The 17138-nt window shown below is 40.8% G+C and overlaps 2 protein-coding genes across 2 annotated transcripts; one reads left to right on the forward strand and one right to left on the reverse strand.

Moving 5' to 3' along the window:
- Positions 1 to 3316: 3316 nt before the first annotated feature.
- LOC137969518 (uncharacterized FAD-linked oxidoreductase YvdP-like) lies at positions 3317 to 6818 on the forward strand. Its single transcript, XM_068815797.1, has one exon. It carries the CDS (start codon positions 3323 to 3325, stop codon positions 4841 to 4843), a length of 1521 nt encoding a protein of 506 aa, XP_068671898.1. The 5' UTR covers positions 3317 to 3322; the 3' UTR covers positions 4844 to 6818.
- Positions 6819 to 7591: 773 nt separating this feature from the next.
- Positions 7592 to 8611, reverse strand: LOC137971767 (uncharacterized). The gene has a single exon (XM_068818534.1). The coding sequence runs from the start codon at positions 8609 to 8611 to the stop codon at positions 7592 to 7594; it is 1020 nt and encodes a 339-aa protein (XP_068674635.1).
- Between the last annotated feature and the right edge of the window lie 8527 nt (positions 8612 to 17138).

Below are 17138 nucleotides of genomic sequence, written 5' to 3' on the forward strand. Positions count from 1 at the left end.
AACTCTTCAGGGTCTTTGGAGGCAAACGTGAGATTTGTGTCATCGGCGTACATTCTCACATCTGATAGAAGGTTACAGTTAGGGAGATCATTAGTGTACAGTCGGAATAGTAGGGAGCCGAGGATTGAACCTTTAGGCACCCCACAACTTATAAAGCTAGTTTCAGAATTTACGTTGCTTATAACTGTAACATGAGTTCTATCAGAGAGGTAGTCTCGGAAAAGATTAAGGCTCGCACCTTTAATCCCATACAGCTCCAATTTTGACAGAAGGATCTCCTGGTCAATGGTATGAAATGCCTTTTTTTAAGTCAATATATAAACAGAATGGCATTTGTCAAACCATCGTCAATGTTAAGATACCCATTTCTGTGATATCAATAGGAGCTGTAAGAGTACAGTGCATAGGTCTAAAGCCAGACTGATATTTCGAAAGTAGCTTATTGTCATTTAAATACGCATATACCGGTACCTGATTAAAGATGACTTTGGCAATTACAGAAAGTTCAGAAATTGGCCTGTAATTGGCTGGGTCAACCTTCGAGTCAGCTTTGGAAATTTGGAGTTACTGTAGCACTCTTCCAGTCTTTGGGAATGATTCCAGTAGAAATAACTAAATTGAAAATATGTGTCAGGGAAGACGCAATGAATGTAAATGATAGCTTTAGGAGGCAAGTTGGAATACCATCAAGGCCATCAGCCTTGCCCACAGGAATATCGTTCGCAAGTTTGCGCAGCTGCAGTCCGTCAATAGTAAGTAGTTCCAGCTCGAAGGTGCGATCACAAGATTCTACAAAATCACGAAAGCTGACTCGAGGGGGATTGATGTTAGCCGCTAAGTTAGGGCCAATATCGGTAAAATGCCTGTTAAAAGCGTTGCTTAGCTCATGAGGGTCAGTTATCACCGTGTCACCAATAATCAATTTTGACGCCGGAGCAAAGTTTTTCTTTCGCGATAATAATGTAGTAATTTAATTCCAAGTCGCTTTAGCTTTCCCAGGGTTATCTTCGAAGTACGAATGATAGTAATTCTTCTCGGAGGCCTTAATAGAATGGTTTACACGATTCTTAAGTAGCCTGTACTCTGCCCATTTCAACTGATCACTGGTGATGATTGCAATTCGCTTTATTCTGTCTCTTTCCCACATCAATCGTTTGATTTCAGGGGTAAGGCAGGGAGCCTTAAAGTTTCTAACTCTCCTTTTCTTAACAGGTGCATGAAGGTTGGCTACTGCTAAAAATACTTGTTTCCACACCTCCCATGCTCTAATAGGGTTATCAATTTGCTCTATTATGTCCCAAGGAACCAGTGCCATGTCATTCATATAGTCATCGGACACAATAAACTGTGATCGCTGCAGCCAATATGAGACACGCCTGATGTAACAAATTTGTCTGGCTCATTGGTAAGAACTAAGTCGATAAGTGATTTAGAACTTGATTTGACGCGTGTGGGCTCCTTGATCAATTGAGCATATTGATACGACTCACAGAGTTCAATAAGGTGTCTAGTTTCATTAGCGGGGGTAGCTGCCATCATGTCACAGTTGACATTACCTAGTATATTTGATTCAACATTTTCCGCTTAAATCTTTCCCAGAAGGGCCTCGAACTTATCAAATAGCTCAATTGGTGAATTCGGGGGTCTGTACCAGTTTGAAAGAAGAAATGGTCTTGGCCTTGGGTTTTTGATTTTCAATACACAAGAACTCAAGATCTGGATCAGAAAGGTCGGATCTGATTTTATAATCGATGACGTTAAGAATGTACATGACAACACCACCACCACCTCTGCACCGGTCACGCCTAACAAGTGTATAACCTTCTATTGACACTGCAGAATCAGTGAAGGTGTTGTCAAGACAAGTCTCACTTAAGGCTAGTATGTCTATAATGTCTGAGATTGCATTGTTAAGCGAAGCTCGTCCAAGTATTTAGGCAAACTAACAATATTGACAAATACAATTTTAAAGCACTTATGTTTGGGTAAACTGAAAGTTAGGTCAAGTTCAGATGTACCGTCATGGCCAAGTTCCCGGTTAGAATTCTCATTAGACCGGGACGAGGTAGGGATAGCAGTCTTGATACCAAATATTCAATTGGAGTTAAGAAAATCAGCATAGCAATTTGAAAGAAGTGAAGACCTTATGCGGTTAAGGTAAACACCCCTACGATTTAAACAAGTTAAGTCTACATTATTGATGCAGAGAAATGTAAGCCCACGAGTGCTACAAAACTGCTTTAAGATTTTATTGGCCTCCTTAATTTTGTCGTCAAGTTCTAGGTTATCTGGCCTGGGTAGCAGTGGTGAAATTGCGAGGTGCGTAGGCGGGAAATCCTGTTGAATCTGAGTTACCACATTGACAATGCCCTCAGCCACACTGCGCGGACTTTCGTCGCGTATGTTATTAGTTCCCACATGGAGGATGATTTCATCTGGTTCTTTTCTAAGCAGGGGCCTTAAATAATCTTCCATATCTGCAATTCGAGCACCCGAGAAGGACTTGACCGCCACATGCTTATCATTCGTTGATAGATCCCAACCCTGAACGTGTTGAATAATAGAATCCCCAGCTATAAAGACAAGCTTCTTTTTGTCCATATGATCTTTTGATGGATTTCCACAAGAGACGGAAATAGAAGGATTCTGCATTTGCTGTGCAGCATTCGGAATTCCCCGATTTTGGTGGCTAATTTGATTTCGCTCAATAGTCGGCCGATGTGGTTCAGCTCCCGTTCATTGAAAGTTTTGCCTTTTTGCTGCGTTTTCGTTTGCTCCTCTGTTTGGACTTCACGTTGTTTACAGATACCCAGGGGGATTCCTTGTCATGCACTGGTGACATACCATTCACACTTTCAGATATTTGGTCATGCAAATCAGTAGAAGTAGTATGAACACACTTTACTTCATTGGGGTTTTGAAATTTGTACGAATTAGCTTCCTGTTTCAAAATGATGTGGTGAGACTCCAACTCCTGCAGTTTCTCTTGAAATTCTTTGTTCTCATTCTGTAGTGATATGACCAGCTCATTTGCACAAGACGCGCTTGCTTCGGTTTTAAGATTCTCAATTTCAAAGCTGCAGACTTCTTTGACTTTAGCCTCAATAAAAGCAGATAAATCTTCAATTGTGAGCTTTATCTTTTTACTTCTCTCGACAAATATTCGAAAGGTAACGTTACTCGATGCTTACGGGGAGAGGCATTCAGTCCGTCTCGTGTTGACAAGCAACTGGCACTAGCCAGCACCAGGCCAGTTGCCGGCATTGGGTATAGGTTGGCTCATTGTACATGAAGTACTCTTAACTGAACCCGGAAATGGTGCATGCTGAAAGAGTTATTTGTTCCAGTTATGTATCTTTTCAACAGTTACCGCTTTCTGTGCCAAGGATTGACGAAAGGAAGTTTTAAAGCGAACCTTACAGCGGTCAGAACGATCCGTGCGGGCGGTTCAGTAAACGATGCTCTTGAAGAACTGAGATATCTCGCGGTTACTCCGGAGCAACCAGAACTTTACAAAGAAGCAGTCAAGATTTACAACCCTGCTTACAGCTACGAACATCCTGCCTTTGTTACATTTCCCAAGAACACTGAAGACATCAAGCTTTGTCTACAGACCGCAACCAGGACCGGTACACCCGTGGCAATTAAATCCGGAGGACACTGTTTCGGTGGCTACTCCACTATTGATAGCAAGGGATTCGTCATATCTCTGAAAAATATGAATCGCGTTCAGCTTGATGGGAGGAGGGTGACAGTGCAAGCTGGAGCGACGTGGGGAGATGTGTATTCTGCATTGGATGAAACGAACTATGTTGCTGTGGGTGGGTGTGTCCCTGCTGTTGGGATCGGTGGATACATTCTTGGTGGTGGGTACAGTATGCTGTCACGTGCGTATGGTGGATTAGCTTGTGACAAGGCCTTGTCTTTTTCTATGGTAACAGCTGATGGGAAAAAATTGGTCAAGGCATCTGATAAAGAAAACCCAGACCTTTTCTGGGCATTAAAAGGAGGTGGCGGAGGCAACTTTGGAGTGTTGGTTGATGTTACACTGGAAGTGTGCCCACGGCCAAAGAAGTTCATCTGGAGTCGACTTATATATGATTCTGCTGAAGAGAGTGAGAAAGGCTTTGATGCTGTTGGCAAGAATTTAGACAAGTTTCCTAAGGAGCTGAATCTTGACATGGCCATTCATGGCTATTTTGGTAAGAAGATTCTATCCCTTGATGCTGTGTACTCTGATATTCATGAAGATGAGGTGAAGTCAAGTTTTAAAGCTCTCCATCCAACAGAACCGTCAACGCCTAAAGAGTTTACCTCGTATTTGCAATTTTCGCATGAGTATAGCAAGCGCCATGGCTTTGTCCATTATGAAGTGGAACCAATTTATGTTAAGGGAGTTATGATAGATGCACTTCCTCCGACTTTGGCCAAATATTTTGCCTACGTTGATATTCCACCAGAATGCCTTTTAGAGTTTGTTCACATGGGAGGTGATATTGCACAGTATTCACCAACATCCACTGCCTTTCCTTTTCGTTCAGCACAGTACAGCTTCTATACATACGGAAGGTTTAATATTCACGATTCTAAACAAAGAAAGGAAGTATTAAGTTTTGCAACATCAGCATATGACACTGTTAGGGAGTCAGGGTGTTCCCTTGGCAGTTATGTCAACTACATGGATAGGCACCTAGTGGACTGGGGTAAAAATTTCTATGGCATCAACTACCCCCGTCTTTGTGAAATAAAGAAGAAGTGGAATCCATTAGGACAAGGGGCATTGCACTTTCAGCAGGAGATTGGTTCATCTTGGGAGCCTGGTGAAAAAGACTATCAATATTAGCTACTTTATTTTTGTTGTGATACATGTACCTATTCTTGGTTAACTAACAAATATTATTAATAGTACTGAAAGTACATGTAGATTCATGTAACATCAATCTGCCACCCATTGTTATTAATGTACCAATAAGAGGTTTCTGGGTTGTTAAGACATTGCCGTCTTTTGAGTGATGCTTGGCAAATTTCAACATTTTTGCTAAGCTGATGTTTGTAAGCAGTGAGCATCCCTAAGTATCACTGTCAAACAATTTTCAGGAGAATAAAATTCATAATGATTGTTTGAACACTGTATGTGGCCCAGTAAGACATTTCAAAGAAATAAATTATGAATTAACTTAATCAATGTTGAAATGACATGGCCACAGTAGGAACTGGCATTAATTTATAACATCTTATGAGAGTATTAAAGACTATTTCTTGCATGAAAGCGAAATGAAAATGGTAGTGCAAAAGTAAGTAAATAATTTTTTTGCTTCTGAGTTTTATTAACTTTAAGGTTTTTGCATAGCAGGTCGGGCAGGTTTACAGCCAGGCAGTCGTGTCTCAACAACCGGCTTCCCAGCATCTGGCCTCTAATGAAGCCTTTGATTGTACAGTTAATTTTGTAACCCTGTATGTTTGCTCTTTGGGAAGTACTTTTGGAAAATGTGCTAACCAGGGATCCACAATAAATGTCAAAGACTAATGTTGATTTAACCAGGCTAATGCTTTTCTAGGCTTCAGGTATTTTGGCCTAACTTTTCTCAGCACAAGTTAGCCGGTTGCTGACTCACAACGTTGCAGACTGATTTATAAATTGTAGTCAATATTTAACAATTATTCTACAAGGGCATGCTAAATATGAAGTGATAGGTTATAAGAATTTTATATTCAGCAAGCCTGAGTAGAATAATAATTCTTGTTTTATTAAAAACTCCAGGGTGAACAACTCTTCTTGGTTCTTCCTGGGGTAGTATTGTCGACTAAAGCATAGATTTCTGCCTCGGTCAAAACTGGCCCAAAACGGCTTTTGTCAGCCATTTTTTCTCAGGGCTGCAAAAATGTTTTCAGCTCGCTTTATTGCTGACATTTTCCTTGACCATAATTATTTGGTAAAGCAGGTATATGGAATGATAGCCTTTGTCTGGCAAGCCAATGAAAATGCTGAAAATCTGATATCCATAGTTCAGTTTTTAATAATAGTAAATAGCTAACCAACCCGAAATGTTAATGGTTTTTTATGGTAAACATTAAATTAGACTTAATATTTGCACTGTTAAGCTGGTAGACTAATGGCTTGTTGGCACAGAGGCTCTACTCTTGTGTATACACTTTGGTAAACAAAACTGTTACACAAAGTAGTTGCTTGGCAATGGGCGAAAGGACAACTGAAAAACCAGCATCCTAGGTAGGATTTGAACCTACTGCGAAGTGAAGACTTCTAGTTCATAAACTCAACCGGTTTAATGACCGAACTATAAACTTACAAGCGGCCATGTCCAAGACTAGAGACAAAAGACAAGATAAATCGAGGACATGTAAATAGGAAGATCTGATTGGCTCTTACTAACAATGCAATACCACACCTGTGACCTCTGTATCATTGGTTGGATTGGATGCTCTTCCAATAATTTAGCTACTAGAAGTCCTGAGGAGCTATGAAGGTCACTTACTGTACCAAGGTCCTGGCTCATGCAATGCATATCTGAGCATCTGATTGGTGTTATGGATGTCCTAGGTTTAAATCCTTCCTACATGTAGCACTCTGATTTTTCAGTTGTCCTTTTGGCCTGTCACCAAGCAATTAGTTTTCCATCCTTCCCATGGGCGCATGGCACCTCAGACATCTGTAGTTGGGTATTTACTTATGTGTTAAAAAGGGTGCTTGCATCATATTTATTACAGATCGCAATAGATCAGATGTAATACATGTGGAAAAAAGATATGGTGCAAAGTTCCATTATAGTTCATTAAAATTTGACTTGTTAACCCAGTAATCTAGGATTTACATCATTTATTGGATTAGCTTTTGAACTTTCGTCACCATGGCACACTAGTTAGAGCACACAGTACTTTCCATAGCTGGTGGGCTGTTCCAAGCATAGTGATCTTCTGGATCTTATTGATATTGATGTTACCTGGGATTCTACTGCTGACCATGCCCAATCCCAGGGCTCCAATAACCACTGGTATTGTTTCCATCTTCATATCCTACATCCTGTGATTTCAATCTCCAAGTTACTGAACATAGTCAGCTTCTCTGTGAATTTAAGTTGTGGAGGTGTTAATCTTTCAGATGGTATTGCTATCAGTGTTAGCAAGCACCTCTTCTTTTTTGTCCTTGATAATAATGTTCAGGTTTATTGGATTTTATAATTATCATCATCATCATCATCATCATTATCATCATCATCATTATTATTATTATTATTATTATTATTATTATTATCATTATTATGGACACTATGGACACTATTATTATGGACACATTATTATTATCTGCAGTATACACGTATGGATGCTCTAATGTTAAAAGTACATAGGGCGCAAAGCGTAGCCTATGTCCTCTTACGGAACATAAGTCTCTATATAAAGGAGCGTTTTAAAATAATAAAATACATTCTATATATATATATATATATATCATAACAATAATAATCCTTAAAATCCTAAATCCTAAAATTCTAATTTAAATTTAAATTTAAAAATAAATAAATAAAAAAAATCCTTAAAATTTTCTAACACTCTATAATTTCTAAAGTTCGTAAGATTATTTGACGATGGCCTTGAAGGCCCGCGCTATGTTAAGCGAACTTGAGATAATAGCTTTCTGCATCCTTCTGAGAACCTCCCTTCCTCTAGCGCCCACAAGTTTCTTTATTGTTTTCTCTAAATCTTTAGACCAACCGCCTAGCACATCAATCACTACGTTGCACTGTTCCACGACATAGCCAGGGTACTGCTTCCTTAACTCCCAGCGCAGTGGAGCATACTTTTCCGTCTTCTCCCTCTCCTTTTTCCCACGGTTGTCTAACCAGGGGCAACTCATTTCAACTGCCCAGACTCGTTTCCTCCTGTGATCCACAAATCTGACGTCCACTCTGTTGGCCTTGACATAGCTTTGTTCGGCATACACTGGTACATCCCAGTAAGCTTGAGCTTCCGGAGATTCGTACACTGGTTTGGGTCCCACTAACGAGTACCATGGTGGTACTGAGTCCACTAGCTGCAGGTCTTTACACACCTCAAAGAACAACACCTTAAGTGCAGCGTTGTGTCGCTCCAAGTACTTGGACTGTGCTAAAGCAGGACATCCTGCAAGAACATGCGCAAGAGTTTCTGCAGCGCCTCCGCACAACCTACACGTGATCTCTCCTTGTGAAGTTCCTGTTTTGATCTTTGTATACACTCTAGTAGGGGTGAGCTGTTCGTAAAGCTCCAGTACCCCGGTAATCGTGTGGGTGGGTGCTGAGGGCCACTCCCGTAGCCAAGCAAAACACTCATCCATGCTCAGATCTTTGTCGTGCCACCGTGCACACAGAAAGCGACCATGCCACTGCTCGCTCTCAATCTCTTCCTGTAACTTCTCCGTCACAGTCCTCCTCAAATAACCCTTAACTTTCTTCCCTAGAATTTCTGTATCCGGAGCTTGGCGCGGGCTGCATGACGGTTTCAGATAGTTCAAAGTCAAACCCGTGTCCAGCTCCTCCGCGTACTTGCATGCCTCCTTAACCAACGAAGTGAATCCCTTCTCACTCGCCCTCTCTTCAAACTTCTGAACTAACCTCATGGTAGGATCTGTATTCTCATACAGCTTAATTGCAGATTTGATTTTTGTTATTATTATTATTATTATTATTATTATTATTATTATTATTATTATTATTATTATTATTATTATTATTATTTATGTTGTATTTCAATTTGTCTACATTTTGCCTTCTAGGGCCAGGACCAAACCATGGTCCTGAGGCACTAGAGGAGCCACCCTGCGAGCAGAGCCTCCTTTTGTCTTTTTCTTCACTGAGGAGGAGAAAAGTAGGCTCTGCCCGAATCGCCTCAACTCTTTGAAGCCGCCGCAGCCCGAGCTTCTGGACTAGTCAATCTTGTTTTCTCTCGTCAAACCGGTTATTCCAGTGCGAGCGTCCGTTTAGTGACAAAACCGATGGTTATAATTGAGCCCGCTGTACCACGGAAAACCAAGATGGCGGCGAGATCTGGCATATTAGGCTTGGGTTCGAGACTGTATCCTGGCAACATATTCAATAAAGATCTTACTCAATTCATGCAGAGCCTTTCTCGAGATCGCCAAAATCGAGCAAGCAAAAGAAAGGCTCTGCTTGCAGGGTGTAGAGGAGCCTGTTTGATTGACTTGATTGAAAGAATCTTTCTCAGAATGCGTGCTGTTCCCAGAAGTGCTGTTTTTTTTTATTTCTCATAGGTTATTATTATTACTAGGAATTTCAGTGTGAAAGTGAGTGCATGCTGGCGTGGAAACTGGTATTTTTTTAAAACAGCTGCAAAGTTTTGAAGCAAGAGCGTACCGGAAATGTGCGTGAAAGTATTAAGAGAGCGAAGAAAGGTGTGCATATCTTTAGCCCGTGTGGCTGAGGCGTTACTATTTAAATAAGCAAAGGGATAATTTCAAAACAATGGCATGTCAGTTCATTTTTTGAATTTAAACTTCTGTTCTTCTGAAATTTCTGGCTCCTTTTCAGGAAAAGAGTTACCTTTTGAGAAATGCTGCGCGTAGTTTAGCAAACGACAATTTCAGTTTATTGGCGTGCTTGAAAATAGACTGCGAGCAGTCTCTTATTTTTCTTTGACATAGTGGAGCACGCGATTGCGTGACACGCCTCGTTTTTACTCGTGGATATATCCACGAGTTTTGGTGAGGTTCTTTATGCAAATGTATCACTCCTGCGTAACCGGAAGTTCGATCTAATAAGCCAATCAGGATGGATAATCACAGCACAGCTTAGAAAGCTGTGACTTCCTGTTTGCGAGGTTGTGCTGTATGTCGCTTTTATACTAAAGTGCTTGAGCACCTTCCGCTGCATTTAGAAGCACGAAACGGAAGAATTAAAGAAATGGCTTTCTTCGAAGGTGAAGCAAAATATTCTGAACAAGTACATATTGGTGCAATTAATTGTGCACCGCCTTTCACTGACCAAAGTGAAGACTTAAATATAGCCTGCGAGCATGCTCACTTGATAGGCAAGGGCGGCGGAGCCGCAACCGAGAGCCGGCGAAGCCGGCGAGAAGAATGGGGCTCCACCGCCCTTGCCTATCAAGTGAGCCTGCTCGCAGGCTAACTTTAATACATGTCATGTAGAAATGGAATCGACAGACACAAGGTGAGAAGACAGTGCCTGTTGATCCCCTAAGCTCACGGGGGATAAGTAAATTCCATGTGGAAGGTGACTGCCATTGTTTCAGAAAGACAAGGTAATTAGAAAGTGTATGGTGCATTATTTAAATAAGGACGTACCGAGCTCGTCAGAGTTGAGAAAGTGTTTATCTCTTGCTTTTGGAAAATTTTTTGTCTCCGATATACCAAGACCACAACACAGACGTAACAATCTTCGCGAGTAGGAACACAAAAAAGACTTGTCATTTTTATTGTGTATTCAAGATCAATCTGCTACTACGCATTCGACAAAATGAGAATTATTGTCTATCAAGAGAAAAGCTATTGATATCAGGAGACATTGAATCAAACCCAGGCCCTGTTGCTCATGGAACGAGTACACATACAGCACATACAATACTGAGAAATCCTTCTATAGCACTGTTGCTGGCTCGATTAGCTCAAAAAGGATTGAAGCTCTAGAATGTACCTCAGATGGTTCATGCTTCTTTTCTTCTGTTGCCCACCAGTTATACAATGATCCTTCCTATCACATGAATGTGCATGCTGCTGGAGTTGAATCCATCAGAAACAACCGTCAAAAATTAATTGGACCCATTACAGAGCAATTGTGCGTTTGTTGTCACAGCAACATACATGGTGTGATGCACTTATTGTTTAACCCTTTAACTCCCAATAGTGCCACTTATAGATTTTACTCTGTCTAACGCCAGACGATTTTACTCGTCAATGGGGAACCCCACGGGGCTGAAAGGGTTAAGCAGTTTGCAATGAATTAAATGTTACTATACGTATAAATAAATCCATTGACGGGTGGGCACCAGGAACTGTTATCAGTCCAATAAGCGGACAACAGGGAACTACTGTGAACATTGGACATCTAGATGGAAGACACTATGTTTCAGCACTTCAGTTAGATTATTATAATGACAGTATTTCAGGTTATGAAATCAGCGGTGTTACCAATGTCAACAATTATTCAGAGCCTGGTAATAATCGATTAATTAACGATGGCCAAAAATGATGTGAGTGTCAGTAATAATTTCTACAAAGCAGTGGCAAAAAAAGAGCTTATATGATAGAATCTGTCAAGCGGAAGAGACAAAATCACTTGAAGAGTTCAGGGAAAAGAAAAACAATGCAAAACGCCAAAACAGATCTGAAACTATTGAAGCAGCAAGGGAATAGGAAAAGAAAAGCAATCCAGCACATATCAGAGACCTAAACAGAAAAGCATTAAAACCATTTAAGGAAAGCTATGCAGATCTCAAGGCTAAACGAAACTGAAATTTGTCAAGGTCAAGACTCTATTACACATTCCATGTCAAAAGTGATTCAGTCCTTTTCGTGATAAGATAACACATGGCCCTGAATATATATGCACTTGCTATGATCAGTTATGGTTCAGATAATCTGTTTCTAAGGGTAACAGTATCAAATATTTGCAAGGTTTGTTGGAGGAGTGTATAACTGGCACAAAAAGTGTTAATATTACTCAATGGATCTGCTCTACTTGCGAGACCTGATGACATTAACAATATGACCTGGCAACAAAACTCACACCTTATTCAAAATTACCCTGTCATCTGTGCAACGAACTTTGAACACATGGTACAGCTCTTTATAGGGGATGTGTTAAAGAGTAATCTTATGCCTATTGGAGAAATGGTATACTTATTTCACAGGGTTGAATTCCAGCAAAGGGGATTAAGTCACATACATGCATTGGTTTGGGTATCTAGTTGCATATGAGAGCCCACCGTGCTGTTACACAATTATCCAGCTATCAATGCTAATGCATAAGGAAAACTTCAGCCTGCCAATTTTAAACAATCGCGGTAACTTTCATATCCACGAGTAACGACAGTGGCACTTTGATTTACCACTAATTTGCATAAAATAATAATTTAACCCGTCGTGCGTGGCTCTGAGGTAAGAAGGACGACTGCTCGTGGTCTAGCTCGAGAACTGATTTCTTCTTCGCTCAACGGTTGAAGACGTTGAAGAACAATTTGACTTGGTGGTCAAATGTAAGAGGTTCAAAGACTGAACATGTACGGTACGGTTGAATGATGATCAATGACGACCTACTGGAAAAGTACTCGACTCGAAGGCTGTGAGGTTGTAAGATTCTCCCATGGAGTATATACCTAAGATTCCCTTCCAAGTACACGTGACGTCATCACGGGTATCAATACGTATTATAGACATGATAACACCACAATCGACTGCGCATGCTTCCGATCTTACATTCCACAAATTTTGATTTTTTTCCGGCGCTAATATCAAGAATAAGCTGCTGCTACGCTAAGGCTCTCCAGCAATTATTATTATTATTATTATTATTATTATTATTACTATTATTATTATTATTATTAGAACTACCTTACTGGCTATAGGTTTAATTTCTGGGTGGATTTAAAGTGTCCCTGTGATGAAAAAAATACACTTCCTTTTTTTCTTCAGATTTTGAGAGTGTGGCAAAGTTTTTGGCTTTTGACTCTTATCCAAAGGCTATTTACTTTGAGTGTAAGTTTTGGTTTTCACGGTCGGAACCTCAGAGGGTTGGATCCAGGGAAAAGTGACGTCTTATACTCACTAGCTTAAAATTTCAGCTTGTGAAGGGGGTGAAAGCAGCTTCTAATAAATGTAAAACGCGAATTTAAAAATCTGAAAGGCCAAAACTCCAGTGCTGCATGTTAATTCTGCGGCGTACACACGCTTTAGTAAGCCTTTGACGTCATTTTTTCCTCGATCCAGCTCTCTCAAGAACATGGAAGTTGTTTGATGAATTACTTATATAAAATGGTGTACCGTACGTGTTTTGTATGATATATACCGTATATCAGTTTTACTAAGAAGTGATGATTTACATATCAGTCAGTGACTACTTGTTCATTATTTATAGCTAATTTTCGTGGACCTTCCAGTTATTTGTAAATAACCAAAAACAAGCATGTACTAAGGCTAAATAATAAATTTACAAACCCGGGCGCCCCATAGTCGATTAACTTTGCATATGGAGTCACGAGATGTGCAGATGAGTTCCAAGTCGCGAGTCAACTGTTTCCATAACAACTTTCGTATTGCACTATATAACCTCTGTTGCATTCTATAACCTTATTATACATTCATTTCGTCATTGACCAACCAGAAACGCGATATTCTGTTGAGTATATAACAAAAACGATAACGAGATGTCCTTGTGAGATTGTTTACCAATTACCAATTTCGATTGGAATGTAGAGGTTAAGCGTATTTTGGTCTTCCCAAACGGAAAAGTTCCGGAGAAAACGTAGTCCAAAATTCAGAAACGGAATTTCCAAACGGAAAACATGTTTATTATTTGCATTTCCCGTGATTTTGCCTCCCTCCAGACTCTCTCGGTAAACGTGAGCGAATTGTGTAAATGGAACACCCCCATCCCAACTAGGAAAATGGAACGTGACTGCTTGAGTAAACATTAGTTATGTAATTATAGTTCAAACAATTGGGAGCCTTAAAAAATTTGTGCTTATGGCAGCACATGACATGTGCTGTTATGGTTCCCATGTTGATGTCTAAATCTAAAACCAATTTCAAGCAAATGTCGGTACATTCAGTTAAAAAACGAGAAAACGTGAGACTTGTCACGTGATTGAACAGCTTCAATTCCTATTACACGTCTAGCGTAGCGGGGTGGCCAAGTTGATTAAGCAACGGCACAAAATAACTGGCACTGACGCCGGCTAAGGACGAAACGTGGAATCTTTCGTTGAGTTTCTCGGTCGGCGCTGAGAACAGTGAGCCAGAGGACAAAGCAATATTGAAGGAGTGGCGATAGAAGGCATTGAAGAATTTAATCAAAATGGTTTACATGTATATCTTAAACAATATTGAAGACAATGAAAACAATATTAGGTCTCAAGTGAAGCTATGATCTTCGCAGCTATAAACGCAGTTTTCCCAAATGCGTAGAGAAGCCGGAAAATTTGAGGACTTCAACGGGGTTTGAACACCTGACCTCACAATGCCGTTGCGACGCTCTAACTGAAGCCCCTGACGTTGGAAGCTGGTCATTTGTGCATGGGCTCTAATATTCCCGTGATGAATGAATAAACGAATGAAATGATATATGAAATGGATCTTATATTGAACTGTAGATATGATATCAAGAGAGGCTATGATCCTCGCAGTTATGAACGCAGTTCTTAAAGTCAGTGGCTTCATAGCTCAGTTGGTTAGAGCGTCGCACCGGTATCGCGAGGTCACGGATTCAAACCCCGTTGAAGTCCTGAATTTTTTAGGTTTCTCTACCCAACTGCGAAAATTGCGTTTATGACTGCGAGGATTATAGCTTCACTTGATTTCATATCCGCAGTTCAATATATGATCCATTTTATGTATAATTTCATTCGCTAATATTAGATAGAGGTGCCCTGATCACAGCTTATTTAGCATTCAAACTAGTCATGGGTTTGGAATGTAAAATGTTTGGTTCTAATTTTTTTCTTGTTTCCGCGAGTGATTATCGGAAAAACATGGCCCCCTTCATCTATTTATTGGGTTCAACCCTTTGACTCCTAGGAGTGACGAGCGTGTAAATTCTTCTCACAGTTTCAATGAAATGTCAGTCAAAGAGGTATTGAGAATGAATATAATTATCAGCTTTAGGTGTGATCTTGATATAACACCAAATTCTTATGTTTACCCAACAAAGAAATCTATGGTACTGTTGAAAAGAGGCAAATAAGAGTTATTGTTTTTATCGGACGTGTTGATTTTGCCACATGGGTGTCGTCCCACTGGGAAAATCGGACTTCTTTTTCTTTCTCACATAGGTGTCGCCCCTTCTGGGAGCATCGCTGATAAAAAACCGACAAATATTTATTCAAACCAGTCATTTTTGTTTCTCGTCGTTTCGTAAGTTAGTTTTCGTCAGTATTATATCGAGTTTTTATAAGTTTAAGTTCGTTTCATCTCGTTTCATTTGTAGAGATAGCTTTGTTATAGTTTAGGATTAGGTAAAAGTGAATAATAAGTAAGAAATCGTCAGAACATTTGGTAGCAGAGCGAGGTTTATGTTCGGTGTTCTAACAAAATGATCGACGACCAAATGGAAGAGCCTGCAGACGATTCTGAGGAACGCTTGGACACGTTCAAAGAAGAAAAATGTAAGGCGAAAACAAACTTTACTCCAGCCAGGCGAAAGCTGTTATCATTAATCGATGATGATCATCCGCCAAGACGTAACGAAGTGAGGAATGGATGTGAAAGTCTTGATTTGGTGTTAGAGGCGGCTTTGCGATTTATGGAAAACCTTTCAGAGGAATATTCGCGTCGAGGAGATCGATATAATCGAAAGAAAGTCGGCAGAGAAATGGAACAGCTAGAAAGCGAATTCACCGAAGCTCAGAACAGAGCGCAAGAATATTTGGATAAAAAAAAATCGGAATCATCGACTTCGGAATCTGTGTTAAGTGAAGCAGAGAGTGCTCGGCGTCAAGAAATGGAATTCCAGCCACGCCCAGTTTCTCGAAACGTTCAAGACTCACGCGAGTGGAAACGCGACTTGCACAAGCCACACCCAGATTCAAGACAGCTTCGAGATTACTACGAATGGCCAAACACTGATTTACTTCAGGAGGATTTAAAACCCCGACAGTTTACTCCAGTACCGATGGACTTCCCTGGTAAAGGTTCAGCTGAAACTCCCGCGGTGACCATTGGTCGTGACATGTGGACTCAACTTAAACGCGTCGCTATACCAGTATTTTCGGGAAATAAGAAGACTTATGAGAGCTGGAAAGCAGCATTCATTGCCTGCATTGACAAAGCACCCGCAACGCCAGAATATAAACTCCTTCAGTTACGGCAGTACTTATCGGGAGAGGCCCTGAAGACTATCGAGAACTTAGGACATTCAGGATACGCATATGCATACGAAGCTGCCAAAGAGAGACTAGATAGTAAGTTTGGCGGCCAACGGCGTCAAATTACCATTAAACTAGAAGAATTGGAAAATTTCAAATCCCTTCTACCCGAAAACTCAAAGGATTTGGAAGACTTTGCAGATCTGTTGGACATTGCAGTTATTAACCTTAAGGAGGCAGGAAGATCTGCAGAGCTTGGAGATGGGTCCCTATACTTAAAACTGCAAAAGAAAATGACGGAGCCAATGCTTACACGCTATCATCGCTGGGTCTACGAGAATGTTAAGATCGAATCCGTGGAAACTCTGCGAGAGTGGGTCATACAAGAATCACAGTTTCATACCACTGCACATGAAACCATCAGAGGTCTTTCCAAGGGAGACTGGCGCCCTCCAGATCAACGCAAGATAAGCACGTTTTTTGCAGAACCTTCGATCGCCAGTCGCAAGCAGCGACAATGTCCCGTTTGTAGCAAACAACATGGCGTTTGGAACTGCGAGTTGTACCAGAAGATGACTTTCCCTAGTCACTGGGAAACGGCAAAACAACTCAAGTTATGCTATCGGTGCTTGAATTCTGGTCACCTAGGAAGCTTTTGTCGTCGAAGCAGAGTTTGTGCAGTAAATGGTTGTCGCGAAAACCACCATAGGCTGTTGCACCGAGTTCAGAGTGTGAACATCAGAAATCCAGACCAGCCATCAGTAGTGAATTTGGATACCACGGGAGGAAGGGTGGAGATCTTACCAAGCCCGACGGTTGTTCCTTCCAACAATTCTGCTGAGTTACCCAAGGCTGAGACACCCCAACTGATTATGGAGGGGGAGCAGCAAAATATTACTGAACGATCGATGACCACAGTAGCCCATAACGAATCAGAGGTACCTGCTTTTGTTGCACTGCGGACCGTCTCTGTAATCCTGAAAAATAGTAATCGCCGAATAGAAGTGAACGCCCTGCTGGACGATGCCAGTACAAGGACTTACCTCAATTCCGATGTTGCCGCCCAATTAGGCCTTCAGGGAGAATACCAAAGG

The sequence above is a fragment of the Montipora foliosa genome, chromosome 9 (assembly GCF_036669935.1).
Source record: "Montipora foliosa isolate CH-2021 chromosome 9, ASM3666993v2, whole genome shotgun sequence".
Taxonomy (NCBI): domain Eukaryota; kingdom Metazoa; phylum Cnidaria; class Anthozoa; order Scleractinia; family Acroporidae; genus Montipora; species Montipora foliosa.

Coding starts and splice junctions, on each gene's coding strand:
- LOC137971767 (XM_068818534.1), bottom strand. CDS start 8,611: ATGAGGTTAGTTCAGAAGTTTGAAGAGAGGGCGAGTGAGAAGGGATTC.
- LOC137969518 (XM_068815797.1), top strand. CDS start 3,323: ATGCTGAAAGAGTTATTTGTTCCAGTTATGTATCTTTTCAACAGTTAC.